Genomic DNA, 25,217 nt, shown 5'->3' on the forward strand with positions numbered 1-25,217 from the left:
ATTAGCTGATTTTTGTTTTATTACACCTTTGCTTTTATTTTGATCTGTTTCAAATGCATTTTGAAAGTTAGACAAGTTTTAAGTTAAATACCTTCACAGACTCAGAACCTTTCCTGGCAAAGCAACATGAAGTCTATATTCAAAGTAAAAATACTCATTTTCAGAAGGTCATCCTCATTTAAGATTTTATTATTGTTAATTTATTTTCCTGTTTATTATTATTAGGTAAATTGTTTGAAAGTTGGATATCTTTTCTGGAATGATTTTAATCACATTTTTGGCACTAAAAAGGAAACTTATTGAAAATAATTGACTTTTCAGGTTACACGGGTAGTATTATTGTGGGTAAATAATCACTTCAATGACTTTGAAGGAGATCCTGCAATGACTCGATTTTTAGAAGAATTTGAAAACAATCTGGAAAGAGAGGTAATATTTGTGTTTTTTTTAAAGATCAGCTTAAAGTTCATTTTATTCAGCCTGTTTTTGAGTTGACGCTACTGTTTCTGAACTCTTAAAGAAAATGGGTGGACACCTAAGGCTGTTGAATATCGCGTGTGCTGCTAAAGCAAAAAGAAGATTGATGACGTTAACAAAACCATCCCGAGAAGCTCCTTTGCCTTTTATCTTACTTGGAGGCTCTGAGAAGGGATTTGGAATCTTTGTTGACAGTGTAGATTCAGGTAGCAAAGCAACTGAAGCAGGCTTGAAACGGGGGGATCAGGTATGCCATTTCTAAACTCATTTAAGGGTGAATTTTGGTGTCTGGTTTTTTTTTTTCAGTCAATTTTGATACATTTTATAATTTCATTTTTAGATATTAGAAGTAAATGGCCAAAACTTTGAAAACATTCAGCTGTCAAAAGCCATGGAAATTCTTAGAAATAACACACATTTATCTATCACTGTGAAAACCAATTTATTTGGTAAGTATTTTGCATACTTTTCATTTTTCTCCTTTTGGCCTTGTTTTTTAGTATTTCAAACATCATAAGAAAGCATATATGGTAAAAGCATAGATTAGATCTAAATAAAAACTACTGACTTGACCATAAAAAATATTTTTAATCTGTCTTTATTGATAACTGAAATCTTTTATTGATAAATACTAAAATAACCGTAAAGAGTATACTACTGTTTTTAAACTTATTTTGATAGAGCAACATACCAAGCAGATTTGGTGTGATTCGTTTACTGTGTGATATTGTTTTTCTGCAGGTCTGCAGTTTTGATAACTGAAGTCTGTACTTCTCATATATTTCCAAGTTCCACAATTGCCTTAGAATTGTTCAGATATCTTATAATTGCCATTACGTGGTGTTTCTGTTTTCATTTATTTTAGTATTTAAAGAACTTCTAACAAGATTGTCAGAAGAGAAAAGAAATGGTGCCCCCCACCTTCCTAAAATTGGTGACATTAAAAAGGCCAGTCGCTACTCCATTCCAGATCTTGCTGTAGATGTAGAACAGGTGATAGGACTTGAAAAAGTGAACAAAAAAAGTAAAGCCAACACTGTGGGAGGAAGGAACAAGCTGAAAAAGATACTCGACAAGACTCGGATCAGTATCTTGCCACAGAAACCATACAAGTAAGCATCTGCATACGTCTTCTGTGCATTATTTTATTTTGTTAAAATGATATGCAAAGATAGTGATGTAATTAATGTTTGCATGAGTCTGAAAACTTCTAGGTTTTTATGACTGAGCTATTTTGGAAGCAGTATTAAACAATCAAATTTGTTTTAATCTCATTTTTGCCACTTATTTGGCTACTCCCAATCTTCTTTAAAGATAGTTTAGCATTTCCTCATTTGAACTATTTTTTGGGGGTTTGGACTTTTTAGTTTATTTTTTAATTTTTATTTATTTATTTATTTATTTATTTATTTATTTATTTATTTATTTTGAGAAAGAGTCTCACTCTTATTGCCCAGGCTGGAGTGCAGTGGCGCGATCTCGGCTCGCTGCAACCTCTGCCGCCCAGGTTCAAGTGATTCTCCTGCTTCAGTCTCCCGAGTAGCTGGGATTACAGGTGCCTGCCACTGTGCCCGGCTAATTTTTGTATTTTTAGTAGAGACAGGGTTTCACCATCTTGGCCAGGCTGGTCTTGAACTCCTGACCTTGTGATCCACCCGCCTCGGCCTCCCAAAGTGCTGGGATTGCAGGTGTGAGCCACTGCGCCCAGCTGCAGGTTTGGATTTTTTAAAAGCGTGTGTTTGCCTCCTGTCTCCTCCATCATGATTTAGAGTTGCTTTTTCTACTGTATTTTGTTTCTAGGTATCTTCTTTACCAACAGCGTGTGCTCTTTACCAGTCAAATCATTGCTTTATCCAGTTGCCATTATTCATCCCTATCATTTTCTGTTTTCCCCTCTCTCTTCTATTTTCAGTTATTTAATTACTGTCAAGGCATCAACAGCCAAGCACAGAACTCCTTTCATTTTTCCCAGTCAACTTAGTAGTCAGAATGTCAGGTGTATTCTTGAATTTCTTCTTGGTTATTTATTTATGCCAGGAGCTCAGCCAGGCTAGACAAAACTGCAGGTATTTCTGATGCTTTTTAAGCTTGCTTCTTTGCTTGCTTACTTCTTCATTTTAGTTCCTTCTTGAGTCTAGGAATGTTTTATAAAACTTGATTACTGTCAGCCATTTCTCAGTGTGCCACATTTAGTTATATAGTCCCCAAACTACAATGTTAGATAATAACTTTAAAACATATAATTTCTTGCTTTGATAATTTAATGGGTCTAAAGACATGCAGTAGATATGCAGGACTATATCAAACACTTCTTTTTCTTTTTTAAAAAAATTCCGTTTCAGATCTTTTTTAAGAAAACTCCATTTCAGATAAAATTTTCATCCACAGATTAGAGAAATGTGATTTAAAATATACTATTGATTGGTTGAGTTGTCCCAATTAAACTATAGAGTAATGATTGGTGGTTTTGTATCAGCTGAAGAAGTCTTCTATAGCAGAGTCCTAAGGATAAGCAGTGAGTAGTATTTATAGGCTCAAGAGGATACTTATATTGAGTAAGTTTCTAAGAGACAATGGATTAGGGCACCTGGCATTTACAGAAAATAAGAATCAATTTTTAAAATAACCCTCGTTGATGAAAACCTTATTTTTAAATGGATGAAAAAATAAATTACCTAAATGCAGATTTTTTAAATTAATTTATTTTTTTGAGACAGAGTCTCACTCTGTCAGCCAGGCTGGAGTGCAATTGCTGTGATCTGCTCACTGCAACCTCCACCTCCTGAGCTCAAGCAATTCTCATTCCTTAGCCTCCTGAGTAGCTGGGATTACAGGTGTGCACCACCATGCTCGGCTAATTTTTTTTATTTTTAGTAGAGACAAGATTTTGCTGTTTGGCCAGGCTGGTCTCGATCTCCTGTCCTCAAATGATCCGCCCACCTGGGCTTCTCAAAGTGCTGGGATTACAGGCATGAGCCACCACACCCAGTCCTAAATGCAGAATTATTAACAGCACAATAACAAAAAAAGATCTTAGAGTCATATTTGACCATGAGTTAAATAAGAACCTTTAAAAAAAGTTCATATGACCCTGGCAAGTATAAATAGAAATGTGACATGTAAGAACTGGGAGATAATCCATCAGCAATACTGGATGTTGGAAAGGAACACAATATGAGAATACCATGTCTAATTTTGTTCTATGTGCATTTAGAAATACTCAAAAGCTAGACAAGGGAAAAGAAAAAGAATGATTAGATGTGTTGATTTTAAAACACTGAGGAAACATCTTAAATAATTTGTATTTAGGAAAATATATGGCTCATTTAAAGATTTATCATGAAAATTATTTGAAATCATATGTGTAATGCAATTGAAAAGAAAAAATAATTAAAGTTTCACAAAGCTGTAGGATCTATCATATTGGTAACAGACTTGATTTATACTATACTAGCTATTAAATTTTTCTATAAATTATCATTTGTGTATGAAGATTTTTTTTTTGACAAAGCTACTAAACTAGCAATTAGAGAAGTCTAGATAGAGTATACTGTTGAGTTTTTTCCTCAAACGTTATCAGCCTTAGAGAAGCTAAGATGCTAGATAATGGTAAATTGGCAAGGTAGGCACAATCGGGTGATGTGCATAGAGAGGAAGGAGAAGATGGGGCATGAGCTCCCAGAATTCAGATTTGGTTGCCAAGTAAGTAGAAAAAGACTAATGAACCCAGAGACAAGAAGGAGTAAGTCAGCACACTATAAAACCAGCGAAGATCGAAAGACAATTTCAGTAACAAGGAAAGTGTTGGAGAGGTAGAATCCTAAGAGGATGTGCCCAGAAAGGGACATTTCTGAATTAGGTCTTGGATATAAAATAGTTTCAATCCAAGAGTGGCCGCATGTCTGGATGACAGAGATGTAGGTGAGTAATGAGGAAACTGAGAGTAGAAAGGCAGTTCATCATGTAAGGTGTTAAAGTGTTGCGGAGAAACGGTTCTTAAAGGTTGAGTGCGCGGTGGCTCACGCTTGTAATCCCAGCACTTTGGGAGGCCGAGGCGGGCGGATCACGAGGTCAGGAGATCCGAGACCACGGTGAAACCCCGTCTCTACTAAAAATACAAAAAATTAGCCGGGCATGGTGGCGGACGCCTGTAGTCCCAGCTACTCGGAGAAGCTGAGGCAGGAGAATGGCGTGAACGCGGGAGGCGGAGCTTGCAGTGAGCCGAGATTGTGCCACCGCACTACAGCCTGGGTGACAGAGCGAGACTTCGTCTCAAAAAAAAAAAAAAAAGGTCGAGCGTGCCTGCAAGATGCTAATATTTGTAGCCTTTTGTGCCGGAGTGGCCCAGCTAGCTATGCTTTGTCCTGAGCCCATAGTAATGATCTCGTGTCATGTATTACATAGCAGGTTTTTGGCAGAGACTGCTTTATATGGTTGAAAAATAAAATTCCACTAACGTAAAAGTTTTCATCTTTTACAGAATATTAATACTTTTAGTCTTTATGCCGGTTATATGATTAAATAGAAATTTAATTTTGTCCCAGACTGACCTATGAATTTGAAATAATTCACACTGACATTGTCTTTATTTTTTTTTTAATTTTTATTTCAGTAGCTTTTGGGGTACACGTGGTTTTTTGTTACATGGGTGAATTATATAGTGGTGGTGAATTCTGGGATTTTAGTGCACCCATCACCCAAGTAGTATACGTTGTACCTAATGTGTAACTTTGTTTAATCCCTGGCCCCAACCTCACCCTTCTCCTTCTGAGTCTCCAAAGTCCATTGTATCACTCAGTATGCCTTTGCCTACTCATAGCTTAGCTCCCACTTATAAGTGAGAACATAGGGATTTTGGTTTTCCAGCATTATATCACTTAGAATAATGACCAACAGCTCCATCCAAGTTGCTGCAAAAGACATTATTTTGTTCCTTTTTATGGCTGAGTAATATTCTGTGGTGTAGCTATAAACGCATTTTCTTTATCCACTCATTAGTCGATGTGCACTTAGGTTGCTTCCATGTTTTTGCAGTTGTGAATTGTGCTGCTCTAAACAAAACGTGTGCAAGTGTCTTTTTCGTATAATGTGAAATTGTCTCTAGTTTTAATTTTTGTCTGTAAAAAATGTTTTTGCCCTTATTTACGTTTATAATTTCCATTTTCAAAAAAAAAGTAAAGGGAAGAAATGTTGCTATTTTTTAGCATAGTCATTAAAAATAGTAGTTATTATGATCAAGCCCTAATGTGTGAAAAGACTAATAAATGCTAAATTTCTTCATTTTATTTATGACACCTTAGTTTATATTCCAACTTTAATATAATTTTTCTCTTATTTCAAGGTGTTTATAGAAACTAATCTGAGCTATAACCATTTTCTTGTGACCCCAGTTATTTCTGTGTGTGTTTGCTTATTGCTTTGAGTTTTTGTTTTGGAAACAGTTGACCCTTCAAATCTAGAAATAGTTTTTACATATTATTAAATCATGTTTCAAGAGTTCACAGTAACAGGCTTTTTATAAATGGAAATGAGTTTGTCACTGTCGATAATAACCAGTATTTCTCTGGATACTTAAATGTGTAGCTAGAAATTTTGATCAGAGAATTAAAAGTGAGTCATTGGATTTCTGTTGGCTTTTCTTTGATGCTAGGAAATGTCACCATGCACCACTGTTTTTTTATGCTCTGTATAATCAAGAAATAATGTCTGTGTCAGTCTCCTTACATTTGACTCCATAGTGATCTCATTTTTTCTCTAAAACATCCAGAATAAAATTAGGACACTTTGGATTTTTTTCCTCCTGTTTTCATTTTACCCAATTTCTTCAACTATTGAAGGTCAGATTATAAAATAATTTATCATTCTGATGCAGAACTATCAGTTGAGTGAGATAAATGTATTCTTTTTAATGTGCTTTTTCTTAAATCCATTTCCATCAGAAACTAGAGCTTATTTTTTTTTAAATATATTTCTGTGCTGAGAAACTACTAATATTTTTTATGGCTTATCTACTTAGAAAAACCATAGGTTTGGCCGGGCGCGGTGGCTCACGCCTGTAATCCCAGCACTTTGGGAGGCCAAGACGGGCGGATCACGAGGTCAGGAGATCGAGACCATCCTGGCTAACATGGTGAAACCCCATCTCTACTCAAAATACAAAAAAATTAGCCGGGCATGGTGGCGGACGCCTGTAGTCCCAGCTACTCGGGGCTGAGGCAGGAGAATGGCATGAACCTGGGAGGTGGAGCTTGCAGTGAGCCGAGATCACACCACTGCACTCCAGCCTGGGTGACAGAGTGAGACTCCATCTCAAAAAAAAAAAAAAAAAAAAAAGAAAGAAAGAAAGAAAAACCATAGGTTTTAGAGAAACATACTATACACTTAAGAAACAGCAAAATGAGGCTGGGTGCTGTGACTCATGCCTGTAATCCTAGCACTTTGGGAGGCCACGGCAGGAGGATCACTTGAGGCCAAGAGTTTCAAGCCCAGCTTGAGCAACAAAGCAAGATGCTATATCTAAAAACAAACAAACAAAAACAGGAAAATGAGTTGGATACACTTAAGCAGTAGTTGCTTTTGCAGTTTTCAACCAAATTTATTAATGGTGTTTTTACATGAGCTGCGAAAAAAAAAAATGGAATATGGCTTTTGGTCTGTGTTTATTATGTAGTGATGACGTACAACTTTTTAACTTGTTGATAATTTTCTAATTTTCCTCTTTGTTCAGTGATATTGGGATTGGTCAGTCTCAAGATGACAGCATAGTAGGATTAAGGCAGACAAAGCACATTCCAACTGCATTGCCTGTCAGTGGAACCTTATCATCCAGTAATCCTGATTTATTGCAGTCACATCATCGCATTTTAGACTTCAGTGCTACTCCTGGTGAGTATGACCAACACTTCTTTTGTTTTCTTATAGTTATCTTTTTATTTCTAACATAATGGTCATATTATATGTATCTCTCTTCATTTGGCATGGATTATATCAGATGCGGAGTAAGGATGAAACTTAAACTTCAAGATTTTTGAAATCAGGTGTTGGAACCAGTTCTCTTTACATTCAGCAGAGTATTTTTATATGGCCATAGGCAAATTATCTGTCTGAACTTGTTTCTTCTTTCATAAAATGAAGATAACACATCCCATGCCATGATTACTAAATCATATCAAATAGATAGAGTAAGAGGCATATTTTAGGTCTAATTAATGGACTTTTCAATACGGTAAAGATTAACTCTGGATTTAAATTTTATTTCTTTGATGCCAGCATGACAGTCTTGAGTGCTACTGTTGTGTACTGATGTGCTTGCAGCTGTCTGTAGTTCAATCTGTTATCTTTAGGGAAAGGTGTGTTCTTGCAGCAAAACAGCATGTAGATTGATTCTTTGAGGAAGACCTAGAGTAAGGGAGAGGTAAAAGTTCAGCATTGCTTTTTCTTAAGGAGCTTTTTTCTGATTACTTTGCTTAATTGCATTGCCATATATTAAAATTCTTTCTACTTATGTGTGTGATTTTTCTTTCCCCCAGACTTGCCAGATCAAGTGCTAAGGGTTTTTAAGGCTGATCAGCAAAGCCGCTACATCATGATCAGTAAGGACACTACAGCAAAGGAAGTGGTCATTCAGGCTATCAGGGAGTTTGCTGTTACTGCCACCCCGGATCAATATTCACTATGTGAGGTCTCTGTCACACCTGAGGGAGTAATCAAACAAAGAAGACTTCCAGATCAGCTTTCCAAACTTGCGGACAGAATACAACTGAGTGGAAGGTATATATTATCTACCTTACTGGATTTCTTTATCCCCTCTTCGAACCCACATCAAAGTCTAAGAGATGAGCAATTTTCAAAGTGTTTTTTAAATGAGTAAGTGTCCCTGCAATTAAAAAGTAGTTGTTGTTGTTTTTTTTTCCTTTCACCAAGAATTACTGTATGAAAGCAAATGCACACAGTCGACTACTGACCCTAACAAGGATCTCTTAGGAACTTGTTCAAGGGCACTGTGACCTGAAGGTTGTTACTGACTTCCAAAATGCGTGCTGTAACTTCTCATGCTTGCCTTAGGGTCCTGGTTTGGAAGGGTAGAGTATGCTTGATGTAAAGTCACGGGGTTAAACCCTGGTGCTGTCTTCCCTTTGTATATGTACGTTCACAAACACATTTTCTAATCATATTCTAGTGTCATTTGCTCCTGCATACCCAACTTTTCTAGGAGCTTCCTTAGTTTAGGCGGAGACATCTGTGACAATGTGGTTGGCCACTTCTGCCTGTTATTGTACATTATGCTATGAAATACACTTCTTAACGCTGAAACCAAACTTTACTTGCTACAGAGCTTAGTCCTTTGCTGCAGAAGTGCTTATATCACACGTTACTTGCAAGAAAATGTTGTGTCTGATTTTATCATTCTCTTCAATGATATTTTCACTGTTAGGTATATGTAACTTTATCTTCAAGTCACAATAAGTGCAAGTTGAAAAAGAAAATAGTTGCTTTGGTTCTCATAACAGCTGGTTGCTACACTGAAAATTAAGTAGTTCCATAAATCATATTTTTTCTATTTTTAACTTATGGAGTGTTTCACTGTATTTGACTTTTTCATGTTACAGATTTAAACCAGAATATAATTCATTGAAACCTTTGATTTTCTTGCCATCAACTATAACTTTCTTATTCCTCTTCACTTTTGTTTTCAAACATTAGCAAATAGTTTTGTTTTAGTAGCTCTGTTTTTTCCAATTATCATTTCAATGCACATTGATATATCTGGAACCACGATAGAGTTTTACAGAGCTCCACTGAGCTATAGATTCATGATTCACATTCATTATTGAAGAAAATTATAGATGGGTATGTCATGGGCTTCATGAGTAATCAAAATGGAGAATGTTAAATCTGTGAAAGTCAAGGGCGCAAAGTATATATTTTCTGTTATATGTGTTTGCCTTGGCGAAACACACAAAAAAAAATTTTAGCAGGGCCCCTACTATGCTCATTCTATTTTGTCGTTTATGGAATTTTCACAGAGAAAGCATGTGTCTAAAAAACAAAAACAAAACAAAAAATACCACCACCACACACACACACACACACACACACACACACATACATTTATGGAATTTTCACAGAGAAAGCATGTGTCTAAAAAACAAAAACAAAACAAAAAATACCACCACCATCACCACACCACACACACACACACACACACACGTGCGTGCAACAAACATCTTAATGCTATTTTCAACAAATTGCCTAAAAGGAAAAGGGGCTCCAGCCCTGTGTTCCCATTTTGGCACTGGCATTAACTAGTCAACTTTTAGGAGCCTGTTTCCTATTCTGACAAATAAGTATAATACCTACTATCCACTTACCTGTAGAGTTTTTATGAAAATCCAGATTTTTTAAAGTTAACCTGTTGGAGGATTGTTCTATTCATAGGATCAAATAGAGGGAAGTAGCTTAGAGTTTCTTAGGTATTTGAATAAATAAGTCAACCTGGATTGTTACAATTTGGGCCCATCAATAATCACAGATTATTGATAAGAAAATAAGAAAATAAGGAAAATAAGAGTGATGACGTACTTGGGTCTAATCTTTCCTGCTTCCTGCCTTAGGGCCTAGTCCCCTTTTAAACTAAAAATGTGGCTATTTTCTGTTATTTTTAACAAAAAGGGTAAAATACTTCAGAAATCAGGAAAAGAAAGGATAGAAAGTGCAACTAGTGCAAGTGAAATTCCATGTGATTTGTTTGTTTCTACCACCTACTTCTGGATAGACAGTTCTATGACCAGGTAACTGAGATAGCAGCTGTGCTGTCTGTCTTGGTTAAAAAGAAATCTTCCATAATTCAAATCAGTGCTCTCTCAAACTTTCCATAAAAAGTAGCATTATTCTTTCAAGGAATATCATGAGATTGCTCCTTAGGCTTTGACTCTGATATGTTTCTGTTTTTCATAGGTATTATCTGAAAAACAACATGGAAACAGAAACTCTTTGTTCAGATGAAGATGCTCAGGAGTTGTTGAGAGAGAGTCAAATTTCCCTCCTTCAGCTCAGCACTGTGGAAGTTGCAACACAGCTCTCTATGCGAAATTTTGAACTCTTTCGCAACATTGAACCTACTGAATATATAGATGATTTATTTAAACTCAGATCAAAAACCAGCTGTGCCAACCTGAAGAGATTTGAAGAAGTCATTAACCAGGAAACATTTTGGGTAGCATCTGAAATTCTCAGAGAAACAAACCAGCTGAAGAGGATGAAGATCATTAAGCATTTCATCAAGATAGCACTGCACTGTAGGGAATGCAAGAATTTTAACTCAATGTTTGCAATCATCAGGTAAGAGAGCACATTTTTTCTTAAGATTCAGTTCAGTTCACAGATTTAAAATATGTATCAGTCCAGGAACATCATATAATTAGTATAAATGCTATAGGTTTTAATTGACTCATAAGAGACAATTCTTTTTCTCTGAATCCTAACCTTAATCCTTAATTTAAAATCTCTCATATCAAAAAAACAGCTGTGCCAACCTGAAGAGATTTGAAGAAGCCATTAAGCAGGAAACATTTTGGTAGCATCTGAAGTTCTGATTTGGAGCTCAGAAAATCTATATCCCCCACTTTTTTTTTAAGTTTGTTTCAACTTTTCTCAGTATCAGTTTATTTTTCTGTGGAAATAACAATACCCCAAAGAGTTATCAACAAGATTAATGATGTAATGTGTGTGGAGTTCCATCAAATAGCACAAAGCAGATGGCCGGGAAATGTTAATTTTCTTCCCTTTTTTTAAGAGCTTAGATTGAGGTTAGAAGAAAAAAAAATGGCAACAATTAGTTATATTGATGTTGAGGGTGATTATTAAATTAGTCATTTTCTCTGCCTGGGAGTTTAGTCATACTCTCATTACTATCATAGCTTTTATTTTATTTTATTTTATTACTAGAGGATATTTGCTCAGTCGGTTTTATCAAATGGCCGCTATGGGCTAAGCACTGGTATGTGTACATACTGCTGTGTATGGAAACAAAGCATCAATACTTATATTCAGGTGGTTTTACTGATAGTAAACAGATGAGGTAGGTCTATACGGAAGAGAAGAGTAAAACGCCTTGGCTTGACCCTGACCCTACTTCCCTGTGCCATCTCATTCCCCAGAATTATCATGAACAGTTTCTTATGCAGCCTTCTGTAAATTGTTATGCATATAAAGCATAAACATAGAGATGTTATATGTCAATAAATAATCTGTACACTATTTTACTTTAGTTGTTATACCATGTTTCTTTTTCTCCTCTCAGTGGCCTAAACCTGGCACCAGTGGCAAGACTGCGAACGACCTGGGAGAAACTTCCCAATAAATACGAAAAACTATTTCAAGATCTCCAAGACCTGTTTGATCCTTCCAGAAACATGGCAAAATATCGTAATGTTCTCAATAGTCAAAACCTACAACCTCCCATAATCCCTCTATTCCCAGTTATCAAAAAGGATCTCACCTTCCTTCACGAAGGTAAACATAAGGCAGAGGGTTTCCATCTTTGCTTGAAGAAGCACAGAATAAATGCCATGTGATTTCCTTTTTCTCCTCTGTCAATTTCAGGAAATGACTCAAAAGTAGACGGGCTGGTCAATTTTGAGAAGCTAAGGATGATTGCAAAAGAAATTCGTCACGTTGGCCGAATGGCTTCAGTGAACATGGACCCTGCCCTCATGTTCAGGACTCGGTGAGTATGTCATCTTCAGTGGCACGTGTGAGAGTAGAGAAGGTTAAATTTAGAGCTTCCCAATAAATGATTTTTTAAAAGTTTGAGTATTTATATTTGTAGTATGGCAGAAATTATAGTAGGATGTGCTGAGAATCACCTGTGAGCTCTAATTTGGAATAAATGTCTTATTCTGTATAAAGTGTTCTTTCGGCTGTCAGTAAAAACAGTTTGTCTTTCAGACATTTTCAATGTAATAGACACAATTATGTGTTTCTTATTTCTCAGAACACTGACTTGTAGAGCTAAAACTCATAGCTAGTAGTATGCACTAAAATATGTAAATACCCCAAATAGTCTTGTCTCAATATCCACACAACAAATTTAGCTAGCAGTGTAGTAAAAAGTGATTAATTCAGTGAAAGAGAGAAAAGTCAGTCTTAATTCTAGAACAAAAAATTTAAATGTATGTGTCTTTTAAGCCAGAAAAATATTTCTAGTAAAGTTGCGTGTGTGAGGTGATTATGCAGTTTAATGTTTGTGGGCTTCTAGAACTGCTTATCCAGAAGTCTAGTCCTTTCTTTCTGAGCTTGTGATCTTTCTGTCTCTCTTTCTACACCCATGCTTCAATCTCCATGGCTCTCACTTACAGGAAGAAGAAATGGCGGAGTTTGGGGTAAGTGGTGGAGACCTTGCATACCCACACACAGTTCTTATTCTGCTCATTGCATTGTTTTCTTACCTGCTGTATTTTCTGATGCTTTGCATTTTTGCATTTTTTTCCTTAACCCTCTTGCTGTAGCAGAATTTCAGATGGCAAACTGACTTCAAGTTTAATCTGTTGGGGCTTTTGCTTTTGAAGTCATGATCCATGAGAGCTGTGAAATGATTGATGATTGTTCTGGGGAACTACAGGCCAGTTTTTCTGAGCTCTTAGAAAAATTTTATTTTCATATAATTGGTGTGTCTCGAAATGCAGAAAGCTCAAAGTAGGGGGAGGGGAGGAAGGATATTAGAAGGAAAAATTGTGCAATTAAAATATTTCACAGATATGTGAGAAATAAATATATTTAATATAAAATAGGTGCCCCCAGGTGTTAAACCCAAATTTTTTACAGCTCAACTAACTACTATTTTCATTCTGTATAAACCAATCCTTTTTAAAAATAATTCTTAACAATTCATGTGCTCAATGGTTTCCATACATACATGTTTACATTTGCATGATTGTTTTATTAACAGATTGACCGTATTACTTTAAAAACTCACCACATTCAACTCAAGGCATAAGAAGACAATTTTGAACATTGTAGCTAATTTTATTTAAATTTATGTATAATATCCTCTTTAGGAGAAGTAATTTTAATGTTGCAAATCTTAATGATTATAGCTGTGTATTCTTGCATGAGCTTTTACATGTAATTATTGTTTTCTGGCACCTGTGAGAGAACTGCCTTAAATGCTCTATAGAGTGAAAAGTAGAATTTCCTAGTTGGAACTGAACAGGTGCCAAACATAAATTTTTATATGTATATTATTTGTAATTTTCTTTAAATTTTTAAAATCTGTATTATTCTATATTCCTGTGTAACAGTTTACTCACTGGAATGAGGCGTGTGACCTTTTGAACATAGAATATTAATATCAGTCTTGGCACATTTTAAATAGATAAAGTACTCCCATGCTAGAGTGAGCTGCATATCTACCTTTTCATCTTCCAGGTCTCTCAGCCAGGGTAGTACAAATGCAACAGTGCTAGATGTTGCTCAGACAGGTGGTCATAAAAAGCGGGTACGTCGTAGTTCCTTTCTCAATGCCAAAAAGCTTTATGAAGATGCCCAAATGGCTCGAAAAGTGAAGCAGTACCTTTCCAATTTGGAGCTAGAAATGGACGAGGAGAGTCTTCAGACATTATCTCTGCAGTGTGAGCCAGCAACCAACACATGTGAGTTTTTCCTTAAAGTGGCTGCAGACTTTGGCTAGGATGCAGATTTGTTTCCTGTGCAGTGGTATGGGCAGTGACAAAATAAGGCTTAGTGCAGAGGGGGAGCTAGCAATCCTGAGATATACTAGTCTTTTCCTTGAATGCTAATATTTAATACTGGGTAGCACGGTGCACGGCCAGGCCGTCATGTCAACTGGGTTAGTATGTGGAAGATGACACTGTCCACATCTAAGGCAACCCATTGCTTTAGTTTCACCTGGACACAACCAGTACACATGCAACAGACGCATATATAGATATGGCTCCCATTTACATGTCTTATGTTCTCCCAAAAGTATGGGCAACCCCCAAAGTATGGGCAACCTGAGGGGAGTGGGGAGTCAGGGCATAAAATTGGGTGTGCTGGCTGCCTTTTAACCACTAGCCCAGACAACACCGAACAACAAATTCAGCTACCAGTTAGTTAGAGCAATGATTCTGCTCCACAGTGAACCACAATAGCCTTTAAAAATCTGGTTAATCTATAAATGGGGCAGTTTTTTTTTTTCTAAATCTGCATCTTGACTTACAAGACAAAGGCATTTTCCATTCAGTACACACCTGTGTCTTTTATGGGCAGGTTTGAAGATGTCTTCTGTAGGATTTAATTTAGATAGGTGATTTGAGAAGATTTGGATTATTAGATTTACCCAGGATGCTGTAGAAGCACTGTGTCATGGTGAAGAGCTTGTCCTCTGGAGTCAGAGTGGTCTGAGTTCAAATCCTGTTTGTCTCCTCTTACTAGCTGCAGCCTTAGGCAAGTTACTTGACCTCCCTAATCCTTAGTTTCCAGGCGTGTAAAAGGGAGGAAGCATACATATGTCATTGAGTTTTTAATATTAAAATGCTACATATACAACATTTTATTGTCCTAAATTGCTTTGCCATTTATCTACCACAAAATATATACTCAGTATAATACTGAAGCATTATTGGCTACTGTTTGCTTGCATAGATAATTCTACCTCCTAGGAATGTGGTAGTAAATAGATTACAGTTGACAGCATTTATTAAATAAAAACTTAGCACATACATGTCAAACAATTTGGGACACTGTTTTAGGAAAATAGTGCCTGATGACTTTTCTGTTGTAGCTTTTATCACGTATTTGTTTCTTTCATATACATGGATATAACATATTGAACTACCCACATTTTTCTATATTTTTAGTGGGGTGTTTAATAGTATAATCATCTTTTGAGATTGCTGACTTCATAAAGTAGATACCTTTGTCCTGCCACATATCTAATATTTTCTGTAACTAGGGTCCCCCATCCATTTTCTGTGCTTCATAAAGGCAACAGGAAGAAAGATGTGCATTAATTCAGTATTCTAACTGCAGAAAATGCTCACACAGTTCTAGAATTATCTTCTACATACCTACTAGCATCTAAAATTCTTTGTTCTATTTTCAAACCCAAACAATTATCAGTGCCTAAGAATCCTGGTGACAAAAAGCCTGTCAAATCCGAGACCTCTCCAGTAGCTCCAAGGGCAGGGTCACAACAGAAAGCTCAGTCCCTGCCACAGCCCCAGCAGCAGCCACCACCAGCACATAAAATCAACCAGGGACTGCAGGTTCCCGCCGTGTCCCTTTATCCTTCACGGAAGAAAGTGCCCATAAAGGATCTCCCACCTTTTGGTAAGTGATTACATTCATTTCTTTTTTTGGTGCCATTCACTGTCATGGTTTGCAAATTAGGAAAAAAATATTTGTCTTGGATAACTTTGTCTAATATATTTGAGTTTCTCTGTAATTATTAGCTCCTAATAAAACATGAACACTCAGCAAGTTAAACCTGACTTTGCCAATGGAAGGGGTTGTTTTTATAAGTAATATCTCGTTTAGTCATGCTAATTTGCTACGACAGGGTGTTAATAGAGAAGTTATGTGTCTATTTAATTTTTGCTAAGCACAGAAGATGCTTTGTTCATTTACATTATTTAAATTTTATTTTATGTATTTTGCTTTATGTATTTTGCTTTACAACCAACGAACTGCTGGGATTTAAGCAGAATATTTTTAAGTTAAATGAATTGTCTGAAGGTAAATTCTTATTTGTTGACTCACTGATTCTATAACTTAGAGGGAAAAATAAAACAACTAACTCCTGAATATGAAGGAATTAAATTACACTTCATCTTTCCTACTAAAAGAAAAACATCAGCCAGGCACGGTGGCTCACGCCTGTAATCCCAGCACTTTGGGAGGCTGAGGCGGGCAGATCACGAGGTCAGGAGATCCAGACCATCCTGGCTAACACGGTGAAACCCTGTCTCTACTAAAAATAGAAAAAATTAGCCGGGCATGGTGGCGGGCGCCTGTAGTCCCAGCTACTCGGGAGGCCGAGGCAGGAGAATGGCATGAACCCGGGAGGGGGAGCTTGCAGTGAGCCTAGATCGCACCGCTGCACTCCAGCCTGGGCGAAAGAGCGAGACTCCGTCTCAAAAAAAAAAAGAAAAAGAAAAACATCTAGTAGTTTAGCCCCTTTGTGGAAGTGGTACAACACAATAATTTTTCATAAAATGTACAGCTTCTTTTTTTCTACATATATGTGAATGAAACAGTTAATAAAAAACAAATTATTAAAAATAAAGGGATAGTAGGCTGGGTGCAGTGGCTCATGCCTGTAATCCCAGCACTTCAGGAGGCTGAGACAGGTGAATCACTCGAGGCCAGGAGTTGGAGACCAGCTTGCCCAACATGGGGAAACCCTGTCTTTATGAAAAATACAAAACTTAGCCTGGCGTGATGGCGCACGCTGCAGTCCTAGCTACCTGGGAAGCTGAGGCACAAGAATCGCTTCAACCTGGGGGGTGGAAATTGTAATAAGCTGGGATTGCATCATTGCACTCCAGCCTGGGCGACACAGCAAGACTCTGTCGATAGATAGATAGGTAGATAGATAGATAGATAGATAGATAGATAAAGATATAGAGAGAGAGATAGCAAAGAGTTTACTTAGATAAAATTGGGTGTTGATAGCTAAGTCCCTGCACAGTTACAGCCCATCTGTATGGCTTGGGTGAGAGTCATTTCGTAGACCCCTCACATACTCTGTATCCTCACCTCATTCCATCTGATCAGCAAGTGTCCTCTTTATTGATATGGGGAGAGAATAAGAAACAAACGCCTTTCCTAGGTACATTTCTCCTTTCAAATATTTGTGTTGATCCTCTCATCACAAACACATTGAATTATGTGTTTCTTTATATATTACGTTTTGAATATGCATGCATTCCTGAATCCCCTGCAGTCTGTATCGTCTTTATGCAGAATTTCTCATATGGAAGATTATCAGTCTTCACTTTAGCTAAAAATGCCTATTAGCCATATTTAATATAATGTAGATGTGTCTGAGTATAAAGCTCTATCCCCCATGTTTCTGAAGCCATAGCTCTCAAAATGTCTTTAGTTCCATTTATGAACTTTAGAAATGTGGATGAAATATCATATGTTGTCTTATATTTATTTAGTTTAACATACACATTTAAAGTCACAGTATATAAAATACTAATTTAGAGACACTACAGGTGTTCCCCCCACTCCAGTCCATGAAATAGTTTTGTTCTATATACTTTCTACATCTTTAACATTGGTGTCTTTGTCATCACTAGCACCACCTTTGAAGTATCTCACACAGCTTTCTCAGGCATAATATCTTCACATCCATCCAACATGGTTTGAAAGATAGTACTTTTTGAATCTGTGTATGGTGCTGGCCTTGGAAATTTTTTCCAGATCAAAACTACCCATTCAATTAGCTTTATTTCCTGTGTATATGATTTCTGCATGTAATCAAACTATTGCTTTAAAAGGTTTTTTTAAAAAAGATTGTATTAAAACAATATCAAACTGCTTACATGAAGTGAAATGAAGGATTAAATCTTTGTTAAATTTTACTAACACTAATTTGAGGTAGTTTCAGTCTGTAGTGCCTCCCCAAATATCTCTTTGTTGTTCAAAATAAAATTGAGAGTGCCTCATAATAATATGAGAGGCTTTGCAAAATATTTCAGTGTAACTTCCTCATTTATGAAAAATAATTTTGAGGAGGGAAATCATCTTACATTGACATATAGAATAATTTTTCCTCCACTCTCATCCTGTTGGATCCTACACGTGGTGCTGGCTCACTTCCTTCTTCGGAAACCTTCCTACAAGGTTTTGTGACACAGCAGTTTCATGGTCTCTTCCGCCCTTCTCTTTGATCTGTTTACTTGATCAAGTATTAACTGCATGGAATTCCTTAGAGCGCTTTCATTCACTTTCCTAGTTAGCTCCTCTTAGCTCTTGACTCTGTACTCTTCTCCCTTTATTCTCACTTCCCTTGAGCTACCCCTTTCCAAGGATACAAAACAGTTTCCAACTCAAATTTGGTTTCTAATAATAAACATGTCTAGCTGTGCCACTTCCATCCTAAATTCAGTGTTTCCAAATTGTCCATTTTTTCTTCATTGTTGCCTAACATATTGTTGAATAAAGATGGTGACTACTTCAAAGTTTAGAATCTAACGTAAAATATCAAAAGCAATATATTTCTGGTACTGTGGCAGATATCAGTCTGAAACCAAACTACGGGTATCTCATGACTTCTGTAGGCACTTACTGTGTGGACCTTGAAGAGTACAAAGAACATTTAGATTGTAAATAGGTTGAACCTCAGTGTAATGATATTAAATCTTAACACAAAAAAGTTTTTTATTCATAAATGGTGTTTATTTTCAGACTTGAAAATACATATTTAAGGTTTTTTTTTTTTCCATTATAGGCATAAACTCTCCACAAGCTTTAAAAAAAATTCTTTCTTTGTCTGAAGAAGGAAGTTTGGAACGTCACAAGAAACAGGCTGAAGATACAATATCAAATGCATCTTCGCAGCTTTCTTCTCCTCCTACTTCTCCACAGAGTTCTCCAAGGAAAGGTAGAATTAAATTACTTTTTGTTTTCTTGTATTGAAACCTATACATTTTGGCTATAATAAATTCCAGAGTAATGTATTACATAATTCCTAACATTATAGTCATTTAAGATGAGCTCATTTGCAATGCCCAATGGATTTTTTTTCCCTCAGTTTATAAATTTGGAAGAATGGTGGTTTTTAAAAATGTTATACTTACAATAAGTAGTATTAAATTTATAACTATAAGAAGCCTTTTAAAAATACATTTACTTTTTATTCAGATAAATATACAAAGAATTTTTTATATTACAATTTGTTCTAACTAAATTTGGTTATGTGACATTAGTACAGAGAAGAGGGCTTTGAAAACATGAAAAACTAATATCTTCCTGATTTATTTTTTCATTGTATTAACACAGGTCTTGATTACCTTTTTGGTTGCTACCTTGTTTTATTTTTAGAGACTATATTTTAGGTACTCAGTCGCCTCCTTATGTTGATACATTCTCATGTTAAAAGAGTAGGTAATTTTCTGCTGCATAACTCTTCAGGCTACTTCCTCCTCCTACCCTTTTAACTAAATGAGTGTAAGCCAATAATAAATGGCTAGGACGTAGTTTTCCCTAAAGGAAGGCCAAAAGGGCTTAATACATTGTTAAATTTCACTGACTCAACAGGTATTGCTTTACTTGGTAGATATTTCAGACATCTGTGCATTTTGTATGGGTATCAGTCTCTCCTGTCCTTGTTACATGGATGCATCTCAATTCTTTTCTCATCCTGTTGTTAGGTGGCAGTGGCAATCAGCTGAGATCTTTTGGCTCCGGGCAGTTGGACTTAACCAGTTCCTCCTCTTCTCTTGGAAGTGAGAACAGTAACAAGAATAACAATGCACCACGGACCTATGGGATAGGTGGGGTTTATAGAACCAAAAATGGGGTGGGAAAGAGAGGAATCATCTCATTAGTTAATGAAAATGGGAGAATTCCTCCAAATGTCAAGTGCTCCATCTGAGTGATTTATTTTTCTGAAACTTTTTTTTTTTTTTAGCAGACTGTTCAGGGAGGGCTTTAAATCTTATCTGTCAGAACTTGCAGTGTGGTTTTATAAAAAGACATTTTATAAATGAACACATTAAATCTTATCAAGACCTGTGCAGCCTTTAAAAAATAAATCAGGAATTACCAATATGCTGAAAGAACATACTTAAACTGGCAACATTTAGATGCTCTAGATTTTAATTTTTCTTAGGTAAGTGGCATTGAAGAAATTTGCATTGCATATAAGATAAAATCAATATTTAAGTAACATGAGATCCCTAGTAATGTAGACAAGAAAAAATGAATATTGAGAAAGAAGATTTGGATTTTTTTCATTAAAAATATCAAGATAGGGCCGGGTGCAGTGGTTTACGCCTGTAATCCCAGCACTTCGGGAGGCCAAGACAGGCTGATTACCTGAGGCCAGGAGTTCGAGACTAGCTTGGCCCACATGGTGAAACCCCTGTCTCTAGTAAAAATACAAAAAAAAAAATTAGCCAGACATGGTGGCACATGCCTGTAATCCCAGCCACTCGGGAGGCTGAGGCAGGAGAATCGCTTGAAGCCAGGAGGTGGAGTTTTCAGTGAGCCAAGATTCCGCCACTGCACTCCAGCTTGGGTGACAGAGGGAGACTCCGTCTCAAAAACAAAAAAATCAAGATAGGCCCCTTCCATTGTGACTTTCAAAATTATTTTTAGTAGCAAAAGAGAGTTAAGGGTCCTTTCAGGCCAAGAAGTGGACATCTGTTTAGATATTCTATAGTAATGATCTTGTGAAAAGTGCCCTTTAACTCCTTCAAAACGATTGGCTTTTATGTGGTTCAACCAATATTAATATTGAAAAACCAAATGGCAAAAATTCAAAGACATCTTCAGGTCTTATTTCTTATTCTTTTTGTTTATATGTTTACTTAAAATTATAGGTAGGATACAGGTATTTCCAGTTGAATTAGTCTATGCCATACAAGTTCTAAAAATTGAAAACTGTTGAAAACAAGATCAGTGGCTTTGCATTTTGAAAAAAACATACTTTAAAATCTGATCCATTATTCTTCATGGTTTCTTTTCTGTAGACTAATAGTGTAATTATATAGGTAAGGGAGCTAAGAATAGTTGAGTGGTGCCTTTTCTGCATCTTTTCGTAGCTTGTAGGATACTTTCTTTTTTCCTCTCTAAACTTCGATTAAACAACTTAAGCTTCATTAGAATAAAACATTTGTCTCTTAGTCATGTGGTCTCTACAAGTGAAATGGGGTTTTTCTCCCCACTTCTATAGAGATATCTATGCCTGCATTTTATTTTTGCTTCTATTTGGTAGACTTCCCTTTGATGTTATAAACCTAGAGAGTCTAATTAATACGGTTGTATTTCTCATGCAGGCTATACTTTGGCTCCCAGTGGTACTGTGGATAATTTTTCAGATTCTGGTCACAGTGAAATTTCTTCACGATCCAGTATTGTTAGCAATTCGTCTTTTGACTCGGTGCCAGTCTCACTGCACGATGAGAGGCGCCAGAGGCATTCTGTCAGCATCGTGGAAACAAACCTAGGGATGGGCAGGATGGAGAGGCGGACCATGATTGAACCTGATCAGTATAGCTTGGGGTAGGTGGCTCTTTTTAATGTTCTTTTGAATTTATCCTTCCATCTCTGTTTTAATAATGAGTCTTTTCTTCCAGTGTTTATTTATTTTACATAATGCCTAAGAATTTTTCTTCCATCCCAGTTCTGATTTTCACAATTTCTACACTAAGTATCATGTTATTTTTGTTAAGCAGACTGCTTTTTTAGTTAAGTTTATTCTTCATTGGAACACAATTGTTCTGTGCTGAAGGCAGAGGGTGACTGTAGGATCCATCCCAGTTCTTTTGTATGAGCTGCCTTCCTGAAATAATCAAATTATATTGAGCCACCCTTAATGTTGTCGGGGAATTTTTTTTTTTTTTTAATGGCACGTTGCGTTCTTTTCCCGCATGCCTGTTTTATAGGAATGATAAAGTCAGAAGGCTAGACATGGCAGAACTGGCCAATATAAGGCAATTCAGTGCTACTTTTATCCTGTTTCTGGGATGAAAGCAAGCTACCTTTCTAGGAAAAAGGGTATTTTGGTTTTATCATAGGTGAATTAGTTATCAATCTTGTTTTTTTTTTTTTTTCTTTTCCATTTCTTTTAACCACTTAGGTCCTATGCACCAATGTCCGAGGGCCGAGGCTTATATGCTACAGCTACAGTAATTTCTTCTCCAAGCACAGAGGAACTTTCCCAGGATCAGGGGGATCGCGCGTCACTTGATGCTGCTGACAGTGGCCGTGGGAGCTGGACGTCATGCTCAAGTGGCTCCCATGATAATATACAGACGATCCAGCACCAGAGAAGCTGGGAGACTCTTCCATTTGGGCATACTCACTTTGATTATTCAGGGGATCCTGCAGGTTTATGGGCATCAAGCAGCCATATGGACCAAATTATGTTTTCTGATCATAGCACAAAGTATAACAGGCAAAATCAAAGTAGAGAGAGCCTTGAACAAGCCCAGTCCCGAGCAAGCTGGGCGTCTTCCACAGGTTACTGGGGAGAAGACTCAGAAGGTGACACAGGCACAATAAAGCGGAGGGGTGGAAAGGACGTTTCCATTGAAGCCGAAAGCAGTAGCCTAACGTCTGTGACTACGGAAGAAACCAAGCCTGTCCCCATGCCTGCCCACATAGCTGTGGCGTCAAGTACTACAAAGGGGCTCATTGGTAAGTTTTAAAATTGGGGGACTTTGTCATGTCTGGATCATGTCTTTAATGTAACTTATTACAATAGTAAAATTATGTGTTTGTTGGTTCTCTTCCTCATTTTCTCCATTGCTATGTAGGACTTCCAAATTAGTGGTGTGTTAAGGTCTTTGAAATCAATAGTGGTTAAGAGCCCAGGTTTTGTGGTCAGGTACCTACAGATCTGTTCCTATATAACAAAGCATTCAATAAATCTTAGCTATCAGGATGAGTAGATTGTCATTGTGAATATTATCTAGTCTAATTTTTTTCTCTTAACCTGAAAATCAGGATGGATTCCTATTATTCATAGAGGAGAAATTTTTCTTTAATTGAAACTCTTTCATATCTTTGATTCTTCTATTTTGTTCTCTTGATTGCATTTAGAACTATACACTTTGTATACTTAAAAGTCTTCCATTGATTTTTTATTCTGCACGCACATTGTTGATAAGCAATTCTTTGTGCACGCTGTAGAAGGAGGGAGAGGTGCTAATAGTGTAATGACTAAGAGCACGGGTTTAGGAGTCCGGCGGACTGGGGATTGAATCCCTGTTTTGCCACTTTATTAGTTTTGTGACATTGGGTAAAATACAAAACAGTGCCTGTTTCCTCATCTGTAAAATGAGCTTCATAATTTCTACTTAATGGAGTTAGTGTGAGGATTCAAGGAAATTTATGCAAAGTATTTAGAACAGTGCCCAGGTAGTAGATTCACTAAGTACATGAAAGCTATTGCTGCTGCTGTTCCTGTTAGAGGAGGCTCTCATGCTCCCTCAGTCCTGTTGAGATGTGTTTTCTATGGCACAATTAACATCTATATAGACCAAGTGTAGGAACAGATGATAGGTTGTAGAGTGAGAAATTCTGGAGTATAATCATTACAGACATTACTTTGATTAGTAGGAAAATTGTAGTTATTTAGCCATGTAAATAGTCATGGGTAGATTTCAAGTTTAATATCCTTTTACAATGAATAAGGAGAAAACAGTTAATAAATATTCTTAGGTTGGACTTTTTCAAGTGCTTACAACTAATACTCAGAATTTTTATTGCAAAGGAAGGAAGAATGATTTTTAGTTCCTAACAATTGAGTTTTAAAAGTTCAAGAAAATGAAACTTTAGCTTTACTGGCCTATACAGGTTTCATATTCTAGGTCATGAGCATCAATAAAGGGATTTTAAGAAAAATAGACACCTTATAGTAATAGTTTTAGAGTTTTTAAATTGGTATCCTTTGTGCGACTTTTCCAAATTTATTTTAATTCACTGTTTCTGTAAGTGAAGTCTTGCGACCCGAGAGTGATGTAGAATTGCTTCTCTGCCTGGTAAAGATAAATGCCCAGAAAGAGGGCAGATCCGGCAGGCAGAGAGGAAAAAGGGAACTTGTACCAAGCACAAACAGGTTCTAGGCATAGTGCTGTGTACTTAGGTTCTTCCTGCGCTTCAGTCTTTCCAATAAATCCAGGGGTTAGGTTTTAATCTTACTATTTTATAGTTACAGACCATTTTAAATGGACAAGCAGCCCATTTAAAGATAAAAGTACTTAGATGGACTAGCAGCTTCTCTCACCAATTATTTCACCACACAAAGATAACATCATTGTGAAATTTGGTTTAGTTAACATGCATTCCCTGGCCTGCCTCACACCGCACCTCTAACCGATACCACACAAATGCACATCTGCTGCTACACTGTGGATGCTGTTTTAGTAATTATTTTTATATTTTTAATAAACTTTTGTGGCATGAACTAGTTTTTAATGCTGGTGCATTGTTTCTACTCTAGCGCGAAAGGAGGGCAGGTATCGAGAGCCCCCGCCCACCCCTCCCGGCTACATTGGAATTCCCATTACTGACTTTCCAGAAGGGCACTCCCATCCAGCCAGGAAACCGCCGGACTACAACGTGGCCCTTCAGAGATCGCGGATGGTCGCACGATCCTCCGACACAGCTGGGCCTTCATCCGTACAGCAGCCACATGGGCATCCCACCAGCAGCAGGCCTGTGAACAAACCTCAGTGGCATAAACCGAATGAGTCCGACCCGCGCCTCGCCCCCTATCAGTCCCAAGGGTTTTCCACCGAGGAGGATGGTATATGCACATAAATATTCCTAAAACCTCCAAGTTAGATGTGTTCACTTATGCTGCTTCCCAAGGCATTTCTGTTCTCTTAACACTGCAGTCAGCTATGTCTAACCATACACTACACAAAGTACACTACATTCAGAGTTCCAAATTTAGGGTTACGGCTGTTGACTGCTTTCTTTTGTGTGTGTGTGTGTTTCCTTAAATGGCTTTAAAAATGCCAAAGATTATGGAGGGAGTCACTTAAAATACAGTG

The 25,217-nt window shown here is 36.9% G+C and overlaps 1 protein-coding gene across 12 annotated transcripts in view; it reads left to right on the forward strand.

The window, feature by feature from the left end:
- The window catches only part of RAPGEF2 (Rap guanine nucleotide exchange factor 2), a 261,346-nt gene that overhangs the window by 232,384 nt on the left and 3,745 nt on the right, over positions 1-25,217 (forward strand). For 5 of the 12 annotated variants that reach the window (XM_034959339.3, XM_034959340.3, XM_034959348.3 and 2 more), the window contains 17 exons: positions 322-429; positions 521-724; positions 818-926; positions 1,343-1,589; positions 7,205-7,362; positions 8,007-8,247; positions 10,435-10,818; positions 11,780-11,991; positions 12,082-12,205; positions 12,837-12,860; positions 13,906-14,129; positions 15,601-15,810; positions 18,941-19,093; positions 19,863-19,985; positions 21,492-21,717; positions 22,295-22,854; positions 24,662-24,967. In XM_034959339.3, coding sequence (XP_034815230.1) covers positions 322-429; positions 521-724; positions 818-926; positions 1,343-1,589; positions 7,205-7,362; positions 8,007-8,247; positions 10,435-10,818; positions 11,780-11,991; positions 12,082-12,205; positions 12,837-12,860; positions 13,906-14,129; positions 15,601-15,810; positions 18,941-19,093; positions 19,863-19,985; positions 21,492-21,717; positions 22,295-22,854; positions 24,662-24,967 — 3,613 coding nt within the window. The remainder of the gene's footprint in view (positions 1-321; positions 430-520; positions 725-817; positions 927-1,342; positions 1,590-7,204; positions 7,363-8,006; positions 8,248-10,434; positions 10,819-11,779; positions 11,992-12,081; positions 12,206-12,836; positions 12,861-13,905; positions 14,130-15,600; positions 15,811-18,940; positions 19,094-19,862; positions 19,986-21,491; positions 21,718-22,294; positions 22,855-24,661; positions 24,968-25,217) is intronic. The other 7 variants (XM_034959344.3, XM_034959343.4, XM_057302204.2 and 4 more) reach the window with 2 other exon arrangements.

Source organism: Pan paniscus, chromosome 3, assembly GCF_029289425.2.
Source record: "Pan paniscus chromosome 3, NHGRI_mPanPan1-v2.0_pri, whole genome shotgun sequence".
NCBI classification, from domain to species: domain Eukaryota; kingdom Metazoa; phylum Chordata; class Mammalia; order Primates; family Hominidae; genus Pan; species Pan paniscus.